Source organism: Cydia strobilella, chromosome 15 (assembly GCF_947568885.1).
Source record: "Cydia strobilella chromosome 15, ilCydStro3.1, whole genome shotgun sequence".
Taxonomy (NCBI): domain Eukaryota; kingdom Metazoa; phylum Arthropoda; class Insecta; order Lepidoptera; family Tortricidae; genus Cydia; species Cydia strobilella.
Genome location: NC_086055.1, coordinates 14571033 through 14590344, shown reverse-complemented (window position 1 = coordinate 14590344; position 19312 = coordinate 14571033). Strand labels below are relative to the sequence as shown.

At 41.8% G+C, this 19312-nt stretch overlaps 1 protein-coding gene across 5 annotated transcripts in view; it reads right to left on the bottom strand.

Moving 5' to 3' along the window:
- Nucleotides 1-7: 7 nt before the first annotated feature.
- The window catches only part of LOC134747625 (protein PALS1), a 215665-nt gene continuing 196360 nt past the window's right edge, over nucleotides 8-19312 (bottom strand). For 4 of the 5 annotated variants that reach the window (XM_063682224.1, XM_063682227.1, XM_063682228.1 and 1 more), the window contains 12 exons: nucleotides 14988-15183; nucleotides 11447-11670; nucleotides 10879-11046; nucleotides 10189-10294; nucleotides 9620-9717; nucleotides 8951-9182; nucleotides 8266-8398; nucleotides 7542-7711; nucleotides 4787-4951; nucleotides 4379-4510; nucleotides 3427-3608; nucleotides 8-2899 (listed from right to left, as the gene is read on the bottom strand). In XM_063682224.1, coding sequence (XP_063538294.1) covers nucleotides 2717-2899; nucleotides 3427-3608; nucleotides 4379-4510; nucleotides 4787-4951; nucleotides 7542-7711; nucleotides 8266-8398; nucleotides 8951-9182; nucleotides 9620-9717; nucleotides 10189-10294; nucleotides 10879-11046; nucleotides 11447-11670; nucleotides 14988-15183 — 1989 coding nt within the window. In that variant the 3' untranslated portion in view covers nucleotides 8-2716. The remainder of the gene's footprint in view (nucleotides 2900-3426; nucleotides 3609-4378; nucleotides 4511-4786; nucleotides 4952-7541; nucleotides 7712-8265; nucleotides 8399-8950; nucleotides 9183-9619; nucleotides 9718-10188; nucleotides 10295-10878; nucleotides 11047-11446; nucleotides 11671-14987; nucleotides 15184-19312) is intronic. The other variant, XM_063682225.1, reaches the window with a different exon arrangement.

Sequence of the window (19312 nt, the reverse complement as noted above, 5' to 3'; positions counted from 1 at the left end):
GTTCGCGGCTTCGCGCCGCAATTCGCGCACGAGTGTGGAGGGCTCTTAAGGGAATAGACACTGTCAGTCATAATGACAGTTCATGTTACTTCGGAACGTGACTGTCATGTAAATACACGATAACGATAACTACTGAAAACGTCATTGCAACAGATATTGTCTAGCCACTAGTATTATTAGTTTTTTTTAACCTTTTATTTTACGCGCAACGTTTTCAACATACGATTACAGAATGAATCATTCAATAGATTTAGGTACTATGACGGATATTTGATAAGTAAAAAAATCCTAATAATTGCTACTGACATTTCAATGATCAAACTTAAAAAATGTAGCTATACAACACATCGTATCCCCCACAGAAAATACAAATAATAATTGTTTCTAGATCTATGAAATCATCAACTGGTAACTTTTACATTCACTTTTATACGAAAACGTGGAAAATGTGGAAAATAGTTTTTGTGTTACCTATATAGGGTATATCTGTGCATGTAATGAAAGGTTCTTTCCGATCAAGAATTTAAGATGGTGCCGTAATTGAAATGAAAGTTACCAGCTGATTTTTATGACAGAATCAATTTCTTTTTGGAATAATGTCTTTCGTTAGGCTAACATCAAGTTATTAAGTAGATACTTCATTACATAGAAAATCATCGCAAATAACGTTGACAAATTATTAAAGAATAGTTCATAACAGCTTGGTTTCTCAATATGTCTATTCATTTTTTTTTAATCGTGACTTTATTTTACTTATACTTCTTATAGGCGACCTTTTAACCTTTTGAACGCTTTACTTCTTAAATAAAAACGTCACTGTCACGCCAAGGTAACGGGTGCAAGACTGGTTCTTAGACTTTGGCAGCGCAATGGTTGAAATACATTGAGGCTCCAATAGTACAGGTACCTAGAGCATGACGTGTTGTTTTCGATACGCTATAGCGCCATAATAGTCTTAATTCACACGCTTTTATTTATCCATTTATAGGGGATATAAGACGATTTCATCAGTTTTATTGACAGCGTGCATCCTATTTATTCACTATGACTTTAATATTTATAAAAATGTTCAAGCATTGCCAAAGTATTATTTTGTAACGTTTACAGTTACGAATTAATTCAAAACTGGCAACATTGAAACAATAGACACCCACTTGACGAATCACGAGAGGCTTTTTGTCCAGTGTAGCCAGTTTCGACTGGTAAAAACGTGTAAGTTTATAAAATGAGGCCCGTAAAAAGGTATATCGGCACGCCAACTATTTATTTTGGCTACGCCAGATGGAAGGAATTATTGTTTCAAGTGAGTACTCGTAAACTACACGCCCTGCTTTAAACAATAAACTCTTACAGCAAAAGGTTTCTCTCTTATTTTCACCTACCGAAGTGAGTTATCGACTTAATACCCGCAGTTAAATTTAACTACATTGAAAAAAAAGTAAGTCATATTGAAGAGTAGTATACCTATACAATGTTTCGCCCTTATCGTGTAAGCCAGGAATATACTTAATATGGACACATTGCCAGAAATGTCGAGCGAAGTTTTTAAATTCGGTAATAAATAGGTTAGGTAATACCTATATGAGGTTCGCTTTTGAAAAAATCATATACTTTGGTACATTTAATGTAGGTTGATGTTGGTAAGTACCTTATATCTCATTGGTAAGTAAGTATAGGTACTTGACGAAATTAAAACTATCAGTTTTCGAAGCGAAGTACCAAGGTAGACTTGCTAATAAGTAGATATTGTTGCCATGAGATTTGTAGATTGATTGAAGTGTTTTTTTGTGTTTTAGTACCTATACGCTTTAATATGACTTACATATTTGAATGTGTTCATTTTCTAAAACAGATGAAAGACAGTGGTGTAAAATTAAGGTGATCTATTCGACAGTCTATTTCAGAAACAATCTTTTTTTTTGTTATAGTTTTAAACATAGTTTTTATTTTTAGGTTTATACAATTTCTATCCAGCGAATGGTCACCTTAATCCACCACTGGCTAAGAAAAAAGTTTAAATTAAACTCGCATGATTTATTATAATAACCTACCTATTTCTAACAGTATGACGCCCAAAATTCCGTACGATATTAAAATCACATAACTTTTTATTCAGTAAGGCAGTATATTTTGTTAATATCCAAAAGAAACCGCGTCACGTATGACAAATCCCTTATTTATACATCACGTATTGTGCAAACTTAACCTAATCCGACGATAATGAATATTATTGCCCAGTAAATTATGAAATGGAGACTATCGACTACCGAAACGTGGTCAACTATCATTACTGATAATAAATATGACTCTATTTCTCTCGTACATTTTATACAACTTCTACTCATTCATAAGCATCGCACCTTATTCTACACACGACATTAAAAACAATCGAACCGAACTGTCCAAAATCGAAACCACCAAACCGTCACGACTCACGAACGAAAACACGACGATAGAAAACATAAAACAATCACGCGGGGGAGTATCTCCGCTCCGGACACGGACAGTCCGGACGGGCGCGGACCCTACTGCCTACTTCTACTTTATAATTACACTCCCGCCCGACCAGCCGACTCCACGAATCGTGGAAGGAGACGAGCAAATGTAAAACCATTCGCTTTATGATACCTAGCAGGATGAATCGGAACGCGTCGATCGCGCCATCTCGCTCGGCGTCGCTGCGAGTGTGGCCGGCGCGAGCGGGACGGGCGCTGCGCTAGGTGGGCTTGAGCCAGTGCGCCGGCACCCACTGCGGCTCGCGCTCCAGGCTGTTGACCTCGTTGAGCAGCTGCTGGTAGGCGCGCTGCGTGTCGTTGTTGATGATGATCATGTCGAACAGGTGGCCCCAGCGGAGCTCCATGTCTCGCGCTGTCGCTATTATCTCTTTCAGCTCATCCTCCTGTAGAATGATAGAGATAGTGAACACTTGATGGCGAAGCTTGACACGTAGGCCAATCTAAGGGACGCAGCTATGAAATAGCAATATCACTTGCTCCCTCAAACGTATAAATGCGTCCCTTAGATTGGCCTACGTTGGGCCATCGTGTAGTGGAGCCATAATAGATGTTGCGCATCAATTATTCGGGGGTCTTAAAGAAGTTTGAAAACACTACCTCTCAAAATCAAAAGACGAAGTACCGTCATTCGGGGTGAATAGGGATGGCTGGGGTGAATAGGGACAAAACTTTGAATGCGATTTCCTGACAATTTCTTAAAAAATACTTACGCGAATTTTATCATTCGATCTGAAATAATTGTAGATTTCGTACGATACTATTTTCGACTATTTTTGTGGGTATTATTTAAAAAATTGTCAAGAAAATCACATTTAAAGTTTTGTCCCTATTCATATCCGAGCCATCCCTATTCACCCCGGTTGACGGTACTCTTTCGTAACTTTCCTAGGTTATTCAAACAAAAATATACCTTAAAAGCCTCTCCGTTCCTAATCTTCTTCTGCCTCAGCTTCTCCAAGCTGGGCGGCGCCACGAACACGGTGTAGGGCTTGAGGTCCGACGTGCGCAGGATCTTGAGCGACTGCGGGTGCAGGTTCAGCACGCAGATCTTCCCCGAGTTCACTACTTCGCGGATCGCTTCTAGGGATGTGCCTGGAATATTGGAAAACTTGATTAGGTGGTGACAGAGCGTAATATCAGTCGGCAGTTTAGGAAGCCGTTGCTTTTCTTGTAGTGAAAGAATAAAAAACCGGACAAGTGCGAGTCGGACTCGCCCACCGAGGGTTACGTACTTTTTAGTATTTGTTGTTATAGCGGCAACAGAAATACGTCATCTGTGAAAATTTCAACTATCTGGCTATCACGGTTCATGAGATACAGCCTGGTGATAGACAGAGAGCGGAGTCTTAGTAATAGGGTCCCGTTTTTACCCTTTGGGTACGGAACCCTAAAAAATAGTAAAGCACTTACAGCACTAGACGTAACGTGGGTAAAGCCTGACCAGTAATATATGATCATTGTCAAGAGGGCGTTGTTATTCTCATGTATAGGGTGACAGTTCAGTTTAGTATGAAAAAATTTGTTCCAGTGAAATTCCGCATTATGGCGCGTGATCATATATTACTCAGGCTTTACATACTGCTCGAAAACAACAGTAGGTACTGGCTCTTCTAGCCAGAAAGAAAATGAAAGAAAGTTTGTGGGTTGAGCATCGTAAACTGAAATAATGTCATATAATGCAGAATAAGGGACCAAGGCAAGATTTTAACTGATGTCTTCAGGTATTCACGACTAAAAAAGACCTAAAGTTTTTGGCGACACGATCACGTCGGCACTAGTCAAATCGATCAAAATGAGGTCATTTTAAAGGTTTACCTATGCAATCTTAAGAAGCTTAGAGAATGTTATAATGTGTTTGTTACCATAATAAGCCTTCTCGTACTCCCCGTGCTCGACGAACTTCCTGTTCAGTATGTCGGCCTCGAACTGCGTGCGCGAGATGAAGTGGTAGTCCTGCCCGGGTACTTCGTGGTCCTTCCGCGGCCGCGAAGTGTCTGGAATATCGCAGTTTCGTAAGAAACCAACTGACAAAGATAAGAGAGATAGAAAGGAGATAAATGATTATTGGACATCCTTGTATATAGGCATGGACTATTTTATTAGGTTTAAGTGTTATAAGTAGGCATTTCAATATTTCTGCAATTGCAATTGAATTGTTTGCATGCTGTTTGTGGACAGCTGAATAAGGAGGACAACAACAAACGTGAATATCTGTCAAGCAAATAAATCTCGTACCTCAGAATCTCTCCCAGTTATAATGGGACACTTACGTGGTACGGCAGCTGCGAATCTCTCGCTGTCTTCCATCAGTCTCTGTCTAAGCTCGTGCCGGCCGATGTTAGGAGGCCCGATCAGCACTATAGGCCTCTTGTGTGACGCGCGCGGGTAGTACAGTGCCACTTCTTCGTATGTTAGGATCTCTTCTTGTTCGTAATCTGGAAGAAGGTTTAAGTATAGGTATAAGTATAAGTCAGGTATAACAATTAAACAAAACAGAAATACGGACAGTTGTGTACAGAAAAAACAAAGCACGAGGTTGACTTTGACAAGACTATTCTGATGGCGAAGGTTGCAAGACTTCAGACCCAGACAAATAAAATGTTTGCAAACATTGGTTATTAACCAAGGAATAAAGACAAATCGATTGACTTTATTATTATCAAAATTAGCTCGGTAATTTAGACACACCCATGTACAGGATGGCTAAAAACTAAGTGCATTCCCGTTGCCAGGGAGGTTTTGGGATTATACTGAGCAACTTATATTATGGGACCAACTCCGAAATCGCCAAAAAAAATATTTGGCTGTTTCATAAATTTTGGCTGGTCCATTTTCCATGGGAGGGTAATTTCTCGCGATTTCGTGGTTTGTTCCATAGTAACCCTGGCAACGGGAATGCACTTATTTTTAGCCACCCTGTATATTTTTTGCAGTTATAGTAGTCGGATAAAACAAATGTTTAGCTCCATCTCCAGTCATACCCAACAAAATCTGCATCTCTGTTCCCTCCAGAAGCTTTATACATCCACTCAGCCTTCGGCAGACGAGTCAGGCGAGTCATGCATTCACAGAGCATTTTATAACAGACATATAAACACAATCCCCCCCCCCCCCACAGGGCCCCCCCCACTAACTAGATGGTCCGACCAAGTTAAAAAGGCCACCTCGGGCAAACTCCATCAAGCGGTGAGGCCTACGGGAGATCGAGACCGATGGAGACAAATCACAGGAGCTGCAAAACCTCACGATCACCTCACGATCTCACGATCGCGATCCTCAGTAATGAGGTAATGAGAGACAGACCAAGAAGAAGAAGATAAACACAATCCAGACAACAGTAATATGAACAACGGTCTCACCCTCACCTTCGCCGGCGGAGGTGGAGTAGAGCGGGTAGCCGGCCTCGCTGGTGGCCTTCTTCCCTTTCTTCTTGCGCGGCACACAATCCAAACAAGAGTAATATGAACAACGGTCTCACCCTCACCTTCGCCGGCGGAGGTGGAGTAGAGCGGGTAGCCGGCCTCGCTGGTGGCCTTCTTCCCTTTCTTCTTGCGCGGCACACAATCCAAACAAGAGTAATATGAACAACGGTCTCACCCTCACCTTCGCCGGCGGAGGTGGAGTAGAGCGGGTAGCCGGCCTCGCTGGTGGCCTTCTTCCCTTTCTTCTTGCGCGGCACACAATCCAAACAAGAGTAATATGAACAACGGTCTCACCCTCACCTTCGCCGGCGGAGGTGGAGTAGAGCGGGTAGCCGGCCTCGCTGGTGGCCTTCTTCCCTTTCTTCTTGCGCGGCACACAATCCAAACAAGAGTAATATGAACAACGGTCTCACCCTCACCTTCGCCGGCGGAGGTGGAGTAGAGCGGGTAGCCGGCCGCGCTGGTGGCCTTCTTCCCTTTCTTCTTGCGCGGCACACAATCCAAACAAGAGTAATATGAACAACGGTCTCACCCTCACCTTCGCCGGCGGAGGTGGAGTAGAGCGGGTAGCCGGCCGCGCTGGTGGCCTTCTTCCCTTTCTTCTTGCGCGGCACACAATCCAAACAAGAGTAATATGAACAACGGTCTCACCCTCACCTTCGCCGGCGGAGGTGGAGTAGAGCGGGTAGCCGGCCTCGCTGGTGGCCTTCTTCCCTTTCTTCTTGCGCGGCACACAATCCAAACAAGAGTAATATGAACAACGGTCTCACCCTCACCTTCGCCGGCGGAGGTGGAGTAGAGCGGGTAGCCGGCCTCGCTGGTGGCCTTCTTCCCTTTCTTCTTGCGCGGCACACAATCCAAACAAGAGTAATATGAACAACGGTCTCACCCTCACCTTCGCCGGCGGAGGTGGAGTAGAGCGGGTAGCCGGCCTCGCTGGTGGCCTTCTTCCCTTTCTTCTTGCGCGGCACACAATCCAAACAAGAGTAATATGAACAACGGTCTCACCCTCACCTTCGCCGGCGGAGGTGGAGTAGAGCGGGTAGCCGGCCTCGCTGGTGGCCTTCTTCCCTTTCTTCTTGCGCGGCACACAATCCAAACAAGAGTAATATGAACAACGGTCTCACCCTCACCTTCGCCGGCGGAGGTGGAGTAGAGCGGGTAGCCGGCCTCGCTGGTGGCCTTCTTCCCTTTCTTCTTGCGCGGCACACAATCCAAACAAGAGTAATATGAACAACGGTCTCACCCTCACCTTCGCCGGCGGAGGTGGAGTAGAGCGGGTAGCCGGCCTCGCTGGTGGCCTTCTTCCCTTTCTTCTTGCGCGGCACACAATCCAAACAAGAGTAATATGAACAACGGTCTCACCCTCACCTTCGCCGGCGGAGGTGGAGTAGAGCGGGTAGCCGGCCTCGCTGGTGGCCTTCTTCCCTTTCTTCTTGCGCGGCACACAATACAAACAAGAGTAATATGAACAACGGTCTCACCCTCACCTTCGCCGGCGGAGGTGGAGTAGAGCGGGTAGCCGGCCTCGCTGGTGGCCTTCTTCCCTTTCTTCTTGCGCGGCACACAATCCAAACAAGAGTAATATGAACAACGGTCTCACCCTCACCTTCGCCGGCGGAGGTGGAGTAGAGCGGGTAGCCGGCCTCGCTGGTGGCCTTCTTCCCTTTCTTCTTGCGCGGCGGTTTCTTGGCGCACAGCAGCGTGCCGCCCTTGCGCGGCTTGTCGCGCGCCGCCACCTCGCCCGCCAGCGTCAGCTTCATCGACTCCCGTCTGGAATTACACATGTTGGCGGTGTTCAATTAACTCATGTGACGAGAAAAGTACCAAAACACATCCAAAGCCAACTTTAGCCGCTTTGGCTTTAGCTGGATAGTTTTTGTGGTAGTAGTAATTACTAGTGACTCCAGATGTACACAAGATACTAGAATAGCGATGGCTAAAAAAGCTTTTAACACAAAGAAGTGCCTATTTAAAGCCCGGATATCAGACAATATACGCAAAAGGCTCATAAAAGTGTACATCTGGAGCATAGCACTGTACGGAAGCGAAACGTGGACAATGAGGCAACGTGATAGGAAGGCTTTTGAGATGTGGTGCTGGCGTCGAATGGCAAAGATCAGTTCGACTGCGAACAGCGGGTTTCCCCATGTTATCGGCTCCGCTCGTGGCGCGTATCTCGCGATGACACTGAATGTGTTAATCGGTAAAGCGTTGCCCGTTTTGATTCCGTTCACTTCAAGATCAACGCGGCTCAATGACACTTAAGAAACTATGTAGGAAATCGATACTCCAAACATGGGGAAGAAGTTACAAGGAATACTAACTGGTGTTGGAAGGCCTGGCTAGGAATGAGGCCGGCGAGCGTCTGGTCCTCCTCGCCCTCTCGGAATGCCTGCCACCAGTTCGGGTCTTCTCTGCTGATCACGTGCAAAACGTCGCCTTTTTGGAAGCTGATACCTGTAAAAGATCGCTGGTTAGATGCTGACGATAAAAGGATAGAATTTTACCGGTGGTTTAATCACCATATGAAGCGCACCTCACCCCACCCTACGGGTAAAAATTTACGAGTACCTAAGATAGACTAAAATTATGGACTTTCCGTTTTCTATCTCAGTAAAACCGGGCTATATGATATATCGGGGTATTGATGACGGTCTCATTGAGAAATATTTTTTATCCCATACAAGTAGGTACTAAAAACAGTTATATTGACAGTTTCATCATCATCATTACTTAAAGAGCTCTGCTCTTGTCGGTGGACGCCAATCCTTCTGTCCATAGTCTAGTCTAGTCGGGCTAGTCTTTCGATTTCCTTCACAAGATGCATTCTTTTCACCTGGCTGAAATATGTAATTCTAGGCGTTCCTCTGCTTCTCGTGTTTTCCATCCTGCCTTCAAGAATTTTAAAGAAAAAGCTGTCGGGCCTTATCAGGTGTCCCAATATTTTGCCTCTCCTTTTCCATATAACAGCTTCCTTATTAAAAACAGTTGAAACAAGGAGCAGCTCACCTAGCTCCCTGCACGGTATGTAGACGTCGTCCTCGGGGTCGTAGTCGAAGTGCGCGCGCACGTGCAGCACGCGCGGCGCGGCGGGCGCGCGCACGTGCACGCCCGCGCCCGCGCCCGTGCACGGCGTGCGCGCCGCCACCACCACGGCCAGCGTGCCCGACAGCGCGCCCAGCACTTGACACACTTCGTGGACCGACTTGCCGCGCATGGCCACGCCATTTACTTCTAAAAGCTGGAAAAGATCAAAAATCATCATTATTCATTTATTTATGGAAACTTAATTGCTAAGAATACAGTATATAAAAATGGATGGATCCTACTAATATTGTAATTTTTCTTTAGAACTTATTCTATGACATTTAAATTTATATTTAATATCATCTTCAGCATAATCATTATCATTTCAACCTTATTTATTACCTTCCTATTCCTAACCATTATTAGCACCGTCGTCATCATAATCGTCATCGTCATCATCATCATAAACTGTATTTTTTTTTTACTGCAACATTGCCTTTGGCACCGTCATCTTCAGCCTATTCTTCATCATCCATCATAAACTGTAGGTATCATTTATTTCATTCCATCATCACCTTCGCGTTTGTCAACGTCATCACATGAATCGTCCTCCTGTCCATCATCATCATTATAAGCTATAGTGTTTCTTACCTCGTCTCCCTCGTGCAATAACCCTGACTTCTCGGCCGCGCCGCCGCGCACTATCCTACCGATAATGACCGCTTCTCCTTCATTTCTCACTGTAGCACCTAGAATCAACGTTTATATATTGTTTGATTAGTACATTTTTTTTTAAATATTGCAACGATAATCCAAGTAGCATAACGTGATCCAACATAAAACATCGACATTAAACACAAAAACGAACGCAACTTGAAAAAAACGTTAAACTTGTTAAATAAGACCATTAAGCTACTTGTAAAAATTTGAATTTCGCGTCATTTTAAATAAATTAATAATTTTTTAATTAGTACATAATATACCTATCCTGAAAGGGCTTATAGAGTGGGTAGGTACTGTGGGCATAGACAAGATGACAACCGTACTCGTACATCGACAAAAACGTCGATCAAAAAGAAGAAATGTATTCGAATGACAGATCCAACTAACGTTATCATTTCCATACATTATTTCACATTCAATTGGTGTTTTCTATCAACGATTGTCACTGTCACTTGGCTAGGCCCCCAGGTAGGTGTAGGTATTAAAAAATAACTTACCAAGTGGTTCATTAGTCTTTTCTATTTTGATGATTTTGATGTGCTCGCCGGGGTCGTCGGGCGCAGTTAAAGCTTTCTCGTCTTTGTGATTCAGATTGTTGCCAGTCTGCGGACAATATAAACACATCATAAGTTTCTTGAAAATTCTAGGTGTAGGCATTTCAGTACTTGTTTACCTTTGTGGGTGTTCGGCATCCACACAGGTGAATGGCTGGTTTAGCGTGTTAAATAATCGGTGGGAAATGTTCTTGCTAATGGTGTTTGGGAAAAGAAATATACCTAAAAAAAGTCGAGACCTAACTCCATTATGCAATTAAGACCTGATCAAAATGCAGAACCTCTGCGAGGCTTTCAACAATTCAATTCAATTCAATGGTTTATTGATAAAATACACATTTAACACGTCAAATTTACAAAGGTACATATACAGTTTTATATTATTAACACATGAATACACATTTTGCTATCAATTAGCAAATAACATAATAATAATAATTATTTATTAATTCAACTTTTTCTTTCTTTTCATAGCCTGCGTTTCCATTAGTTCTCTTCCTCGTGAAGCTAGCAGGTTCCAACAGCGCTGCGACCTGGTCTTGCGACTGTAGAAGCTACTCTGCTTCCAAGCTTCCCAGTGGAGAATCAAAGAAGAGGATCATATGAAATTGATACTTCAGCTCATTGTCTTACCTTATTTCTCTTCCTCGTGAAGCTAGCGGGGTCCAACAGCGCTGCAGCTTGGTCATGTGCTTGTAGAAGCGATTCTAGCTCTAGACCTCCCAGTGCAGCTAGAAGTTCGGCACAGAGCGCTGCCGCCACTCCGCCGGTAGTTGTATGAGCGCCTACTACGTCCATACACTGAAATGAAACAACAACAAAACATCAGGGCAGCTGAAAGTGTTGTTTAAAGCCGTCAGATAGAAAAGCCGCCTCAATAACTGTTTTTTTGGGCCTTGGTCTCCGATTGTCCTACGCCGTGTGAAGCCGCCGTTTCTTAAGCAATATTGCTGTCCTACCTACAACCTCTACATTCTCTCTGACGTTGAAAGTAACGTACCTACGACATCATCCAGAGATCAAAGCCTCAAGTACTATAAATGTTACGGGACATCTTTAGTTCACGGCAGAGACTTTCTAGCAGAACCTGCACACGGATTGTTGTACTGTACACCCAGCCGCAATATTGCATGAACACTATGAATGAATTCATAGTGCCAATGCAATTTTGCAGCTAACCGTACTTGACTCATGGACTTACTTCTTTTAGACGCTCCGTGGCCCTATGTGTAACCGGCGGCGCTAGCCCGGGCCGCTCATGCCTCGATGCCGTCAGCACAGCGGTCCTCGTGCCTAACGCAGTACGCAGCTCGGGACATAGCAGTGCGCTGGCCGCGCCCGCCACCCGCGCCGCCAGCGCCGACTCCCCGGCTGCCCCGAGCGCCTTTTGGATGCGAGTGAGAGCTGATGATACTTCTTGGTAATCTGGAATAAAGAGGTAATAAAATTTAGATTGTTGAAGACTGATTTGTGAACGATATTATTAATAAGGTAACGCAAGTTTTCAATTTGACTTACGATTGATAGCAGATAAGGTATTTCAGGTATATCTTCTAACTACGCATACCACTAATGTACGTCTGTTACCATTGGAAAATTTTTGTAATTCAATAAATTATTATCTCTATTTTGTGACTGTTGTTTCCCGTAAGTATTTTTCTGTGTTTTGCAACAAAAAAAGACTGTTTTTGTGGATATTATAATAGAAGGATTATAAGTATTCCATGAATAAAACAGAAAATTCAATATCAGAATTTAAACAGTAATTACATAAAATACATCATTGCATACGTTGCTGGAATACATAATTGAATAAATGTTAGAATCATGGATTCTAGGAAACATGCCCCCATTAGTCCAGAGTCTAAATAAGTCACATATTCGCACGACGGGATATATTAATTGGCCTCGTTAAAACAAGAACTTCTAACCATCTTCAGATTAAGGCAATTTAACTTAATAATCTAATTTTTATTTTTATGTCTGTGTAAATTTAGATATTGTTTACCTGAATAAAGGAATGACCAATAAAATAAATAACCTAATTATATCTTGTAAACATCTAACAAAGGGTATATACCTATAGTGTTACTTGTCAAAAATACACAGTTATTTGATGTGCCCTTAGTCAACAGGAAAAATGCGTCAGTCACGAGGATGTAAGGTTGACTAAGTATTGATTTTACCAGATATCGTTAGATTCGTTAGTCATCTTAACAAAGAAAAAAATGTTACATGTTGATTCTTGGATTTGACGAAAACCTTCGATAATTCGATATAGCCTCCAGCCTCGTGTTGGTCAGGAAAATAACGTTTTATGGCATTATGGCATCCGTGAAACTTCTTAATACGAATTGGAATATTAGTTATTCTAGAATGACTATACAGAAGTTAGCGTAATAAAATATTCTATTTTATTTGGCGTACCACAGGGTAGTGTATTAGGCCCAACAACATTAATGTCTTTGGAGCTAAGAAATTGTCGCCGTGATTACAAATTCAAGTGTGCAGTAACAAAACAGGTACAGATTAATTTACAACGAACATTGAAGTATTAACCTAATTAACGCCTTAAAGTCGTGACAAACAAATGACAATCGAGTCGTGACCATATTTACAATGATAGCGATACCATATGCCAACCCAGATAAATATGGAAATGCATTAACACACAAAACAATATGAATCTAATTATAAAACAAAATCGCATTTGGTCTACGTTATTTTACGATGGAACAAGTTTACTAACCCTCCGTAAATGGCATAGGCGTATTATATCATCATTAACAGTTCAAGGTTTGAAAGTTGTGGGAAAACAATTTTGATCACGTGAATCATGTTTGATGTCCGTTCTGTCCGGATTGCACGGTTTGCACGGCCTACACTGCGAAATTAACATAAGATAATAAGGTTTCTAATATTATGACTATCCTTATTATTGATATACATTGTTATTTAAATGAAGTTGAGAAAATAACGGTAAGTTATTCATATTATTTCATTATGGAATATTCAGCTTTATTGTTTATTACGAAGAAAATTGCAAGCAAAGATAAAGTATGAAAAAACTATAAATGCTTATTGCACGTTAGAAACTGATTCATTATTTGATTTCGTCTCCGTGAGAATAATATAGAAAAAAATATAGGTAGGGGAAACCGAGGTAAGTTGGAACAACGTCAATTTTGCGGTATATTTATAATCGTCTTGAGGCAAGGATGAATAATTAATATATTAAGGGACCAGCGGACGGTGGGACGAGGCTAAATATAGTTTTCAAGCTCGATACGAAATTGCATCATGTAAGTGGACTGGTCAGTGATCTGAAAGTGTAAACCTACTACGAATATTGTTTTCGTTCTAAACAGACCAGCGGTCTAGGCGTTAGACAGCCTTTGACAACTACTCATGTGGATAATTCACATATGGGTCAATAGTTGCATAATTTAATGTGTCTATATGCTGTAAATTATTCAGCTAAAATTGTAGTATGTTTATTGCGGAATACGAAGATACTCTTTAAGTTTATGGTTTATTGGCAGCTTAATTTGAACAGAACTCACCAAGAGTATTGTAAAGCGTCGACTCGCCATTCAGCTCATCATCATACGGGTCGTAGGCATCGTTGACGAAGGCGGTCCCACCGCTGGTCGTAGACTTCAGGGCCTGGAGCTTGTTCTTGTTCTACACCATAATCATCATCATTGGCATCTCAGTTTTGAACAGAACTCACCAACAATATTGTAAAGCGTAGACTCGCCGTTCAGCTCGTCATCGTAGGAGTCGTAGGCATCGTTGACGAAGGCGGTCCTACCGCTGGACGTGGACTCCAGGGCCTGGAGCTTGTTCTTGTTCCAGATCATAATCATTATCATTGGCATCTTCGTTTTGAACAGAACTCACCAACAATATTGTAAAGCGTAGACTCGCCGTCCAGCTCGTCATCGTAGGAGTCGTAGGCATCGTTGACGAAGGCGGTCCTACCGCTGGACGTGGACTCCAGGGCCTGGAGCTTGTTCTTGTTCTACACCATAATCATCATCATTGGCATCTCCGTTTTGAACAGAACTCACCAACAATATTGTAAAGCGTAGACTCGCCGTCCAGCTCGTCATCGTAGGAGTCGTAGGCATCGTTGACGAAGGCGGTCCTACCGCTGGACGTGGACTCAAGGGCCTGGAGCTTGTTCTTGTTCCAGATCATAATCATTATCATTGGCAGCTTCGTTTGAACAGAACTCACCAACAATATTGTAAAGCGTAGACTCGCCGTCCAGCTCGTCATCGTAGGAGTCGTAGGCATCGTTGACGAAGGCGGTCCTACCGCTGGACGTGGACTCCAGGGCCTGGAGCTTGTTCTTGTTCCAGATCATAATCATTATCATTGGCATCTTCGTTTTGAACAGAACTCACCAACAATATTGTAAAGCGTAGACTCGCCGTCCAGCTCGTCATCGTAGGAGTCGTAGGCATCGTTGACGAAGGCGGTCCTACCGCTGGACGTGGACTCCAGGGCCTGGAGCTTGTCAGATCATAATCATTATCATTGGCAGCTTCGTTTGAACAGAACTCACCAACAATATTGTAAAGCGTAGACTCACCGTCCAGCTCGTCATCGTAGGAGTCGTAGGCATCGTTGACGAAGGCGGTCCTACCGCTGGACGTGGACTCCAGGGCCTGGAGCTTGTTCTTGTTCCAGATCATAATCATTATCATTGGCAGCTTCGTTTGAACAGAACTCACCAACAATATTGTAAAGCGTAGACTCGCCGTCCAGCTCATCATCATACGGGTCGTAGGCATCGTTGACGAAGGCGGTCCCACCGCTGGGCGTGGACTCCAGCGCCTGGAGCTTGTTGGACCCGCGGAGCGAGGTGCGTAGGAACTCGTTCTGAGCCGCTGCGCGTTCCTCCGCTTCTTTGCGTTGTCGGAGTTGTTCCTGGAAAGAAGAAATAAGGTTTAGTCGATTGTTGTATAGCTTGAACCAAAAAATTGGCTTTTATTTAGTAATCAAAATAATTTGCGATAGAATACTCGTAAAAACTCGACGGGTATGCTGACAGGTGTAATTGCATTACAATTTTGCGAGATTTGGCGTTTTCAGGTTATAAATGGTATGGAGATGGCACCTGTCATCCTACCCATCGATCTTGAAAAATACTATAGACAGCCGCAGGTGCTGAAAAGAAACACTAACGTTCCAATAAAATAATGTCAAAATTGGGTACAAATTATTGAGATATCCTTCGCTACGAACCATAAAATAAAGTCGAAAGACGCTTCGAGTGTATTTATTTGAAGACGATGTCCATTTTCGAAAACAAAAGTATAGCAACAACAATTGAAATTGCTAATGATTTGTGCATTTAAGTGCTTGATAAATGAACGCAAGTCCATCTCTATTTTGTAACTATTATTTTGTTGTTATATTATAATCGCAATTGCTTTTTAATTATTATCAGCCGTTAAATTAGGATCTATAAATAAATTCAATTGCACTAATTTGTCGGTTCGATCTGTTATTTTAGTAGGCATGATTGGTACAAAAACAGAATAATTAAATAGTAAATTGGCCATTGGTCATTTTAGTATTTCGGGACATTAAAACACATTACACAGCTTGCCACAAAACATAAAACAATTTTGTAGGCTTCAATAGTGTTGTTGCGTACAAACATTCTATCATACCTAATCCAGCATAAAAGCATACGAAGATTTATACAATATACATAAACCGGAAGTGATCGATGGACCACTAATGGGTCCGGTATTTCCGGATGCGTATGTCAATTAACTGAACCATGCCCGTGACGAGGCTCCGCGGTCTGACAACGCAAGCATTTCTATTATTAGAACTGCATTATTGAAGCAAACCCTAATCGAGTCTAACCTTGATAACCTGATTTTAACCCTTTGAATGCCAAGAACCCTTAAAAGCGTCATAAGAAGTCGTAGCGCCAAGAACGCTTATAAGTGTTATATACACGGTGGCTAAAAAATAAGTGCATTCCCGTTGCCAGGGAGGTTTTGGGATTATACATATATACCTACAATCATTTGTTTACGTTACATGTCCGTCTTCGGATCACAAACTTACATAATATGTGTACCAATATTCAACTTAATTGTTCCAGTAGTTTCGGAGAAAATAGGCTGTGACAGACGGGCAGACACACAGACGCAAGAGTGATCCTATAAGGGTTCCGTTTTTTCCTTCACCGCATCGCTTCGCTTCGCGTTCGCGTGTTTAAGGGGGAGTAACACTTTCAACTGCTCAGTAAGATGAGCAGAACGAAAGACAATTCATAATTTGATACTACACGAACGTCATCAACACGTATTGTTTAAATTTATTATCATTCATAAATATCTCTAACCTCGACTGCACCTTATTCTAGTTTTCGTAATCTACCTGCTCTATAAAACCAGTCTAGTATCACGTAATTTTGCGTAATAGTACAAATGCAGTAAATTGCGTTCAGTAATTGCATTAAAGGGCCCAGTCCTTGGAAGTAAACTAATAGGACTGACCCACTGTTCCAAATGAAAAAAGTAGTATTTATTTAAGTGGTAGAGAATGTAGAGGACGGTTAAAAGACTTAAGATATTTAGTTTAGGGTCAACTGCAGAGTCGACATGGTCATGAAATGAGCATGAGTCATTTTTAGGTTTCCGTACCCAAAGGGAGAAAAGGGGGACCCATTACTAAGACTCCGCTGTCTGTCTGTCTGTCTGTCTGTCTCTCTGTCCGTCTGTCACCAGGCTGTATCTCACGACCCGTGATAGCAAGACATTTCACAGATGATCTATTTCTGTTGCCGCTATAACAACAAATACTAAAAACATAAGTAGAATTTAAATGCCTACTAGTAGTGGATATATTGAAGGGAGATACACAAAATCGAGCGCTAGAAATTCAAAAATCGGCCCCGGGCGTCGTATTTCGCAACCCCGCTATCGATCATATCATACCGGCTTTAATGACGTACACCGTCTTTCGTCTTTTGTTTACCGGGTACACACGACGGTAGTCATAGTAACATGACGTCATATCAGACGCGGGGAATACAAAACATTCCCAATTCACAAACACTAAGCCATTTTCAACCTTATTTAATTGGAATAGAGTTAAAAAGAATTGCGTCTGTGACTGCACATTATACATGCACATAATCATATGTTGCCCGTACCCCATTTAAATGAGGCGAGCCCTTTATTTTGCGATAATGTGAATAAGTGTATTTTATTTAAAAAGGGTACATAGTTAGATTTAATTATTTTTCTTTTTTTGAGGCTAGGTGAATTGTTGTATTGTAAACTGTTACCAAGATTTATTTACGTAATTTTATGTTCAACAAAAAAACCCTTATAACATACGCTCTTTTTGTTGGCCAGGCGTCTCAAAAAGGCAAACGGACACGGTAATCTTTCTATCTCTTTAACTATATATATATGTCTGTATATTACTATATTAATTTAGTATTTTAGGACCTTGTTGCGCATAAGTTCGTATTCTCCAGACAAACTTGTCCTAACTACTAACGTGTTGTTCTAGTTTGCAAAATGCAAGAAGTTTGAAAACCACACGTACGGCGTACGTACTCCAGAGTGAGCTAACTTCAACACAGCATGCGTTATTAGCTTACGAGCGGAGGTTTCCATCACGTTCTAACGGCTCGAGGAGTACCAAATTTAAGCTAAAGGGTACGAAATATTGTTAAGGGTCTACGGCAAGCTCGGTTCTCCATACAAACGTAGTTCCATTCTCATTTTAAAACGACTAGCTAGATTGCTCTGAAACTTTGTACTTACAATAGGATAAGGTATATCTATCTATGTCTGTAATTAGTTTATGAAGCTTTAGAAACCATATAAAAAAAGCGAATTTAAGTTTCTCATACAAAACTTGTTTTTGCTATATTTCGTTTGTTTTATAAACTGGAGCTTATATAAACTAATTTATTTCAGACCTAGATATACCTCATGTCATTGCATGTACAAAGTTTCATTACAATCCATCACGTAGTTTTAAAATGAGAGCGGAACAACGTTTGTATGAGAAGGTGCAATTCATAGGTCATTATAACTATGACTACATTTACCCGCGCAATGCACTATACTAGCATATCAAATAATGGTAACCGCTTTCTCGTACAGTCGTATTTTTTTCAGGAGAGGTATATGAGTTTTTTTCGTTTGACAGACGTCAAAAATGCTTAGAAAATTTATTAGAAGTATTAGAACAAATTAAATTATTTTCAGAAAATATTTTAATTTGTTTTTATTTCAAGTAGAAACACTAATATATAAATCCATTCCAGCCTGGGGCTCTGGAGGCCTTAGTCACTTTTTCTTAGTATATAACATTTATTTTGGCTCCTTGGTCACTTTTTCTTAGTATATGACATTTATTTCAGCTTAGAAGCTACAGCTTTTCAAAGAACTCGTTTTTTTTAGGGTTCCGTACCCAAAGGGTAAAAACGGGACCCTATTAATAAGACTTCGCTCTGCCTGTCTGTCACCAGGCTGTATTTCATGAACCGTGATAGCTAGACAGTTGAAATTTTCACAGATGATGTATTTTTGTTGCCGCTATAACAACAAATACTAAAAACAGAATAATATAAATATTTAAATGGGGCTCCCATACAACAAACGTGATTTTTTTGCTGTTTTTTTCGTAATGGTACGGAACCCTTCGTGCGCGAGTCCGACTCGCACTTGGCCGGTTTATTTACAAACAATTTCGAAATGCATTGTCTTTATGTAAAATTTGTGGATTAGGTACACAAATCATACAATAACGCCTAATTTATTTTCTGTAATTTAGGAGAAACATATAAAATTATTGACGGTCGTTATTTGGATGTTCGGGTCCCTATGAGTTGCTCTTAAAAAAAAACTCAACAAAGGACTCGACTCAGGACATTATTATTAATTATTATGCAGAGCCTACTGTGTCCCACTGCTGGGCAAAGGCCTCCCCCCTCTTTTTTCACTCGTCTCTGTCTGGCCAGCCTCTCAAAAAGGAGTCCAAGTTATCCCGCCATCGCCGACGAGGTCTGCCG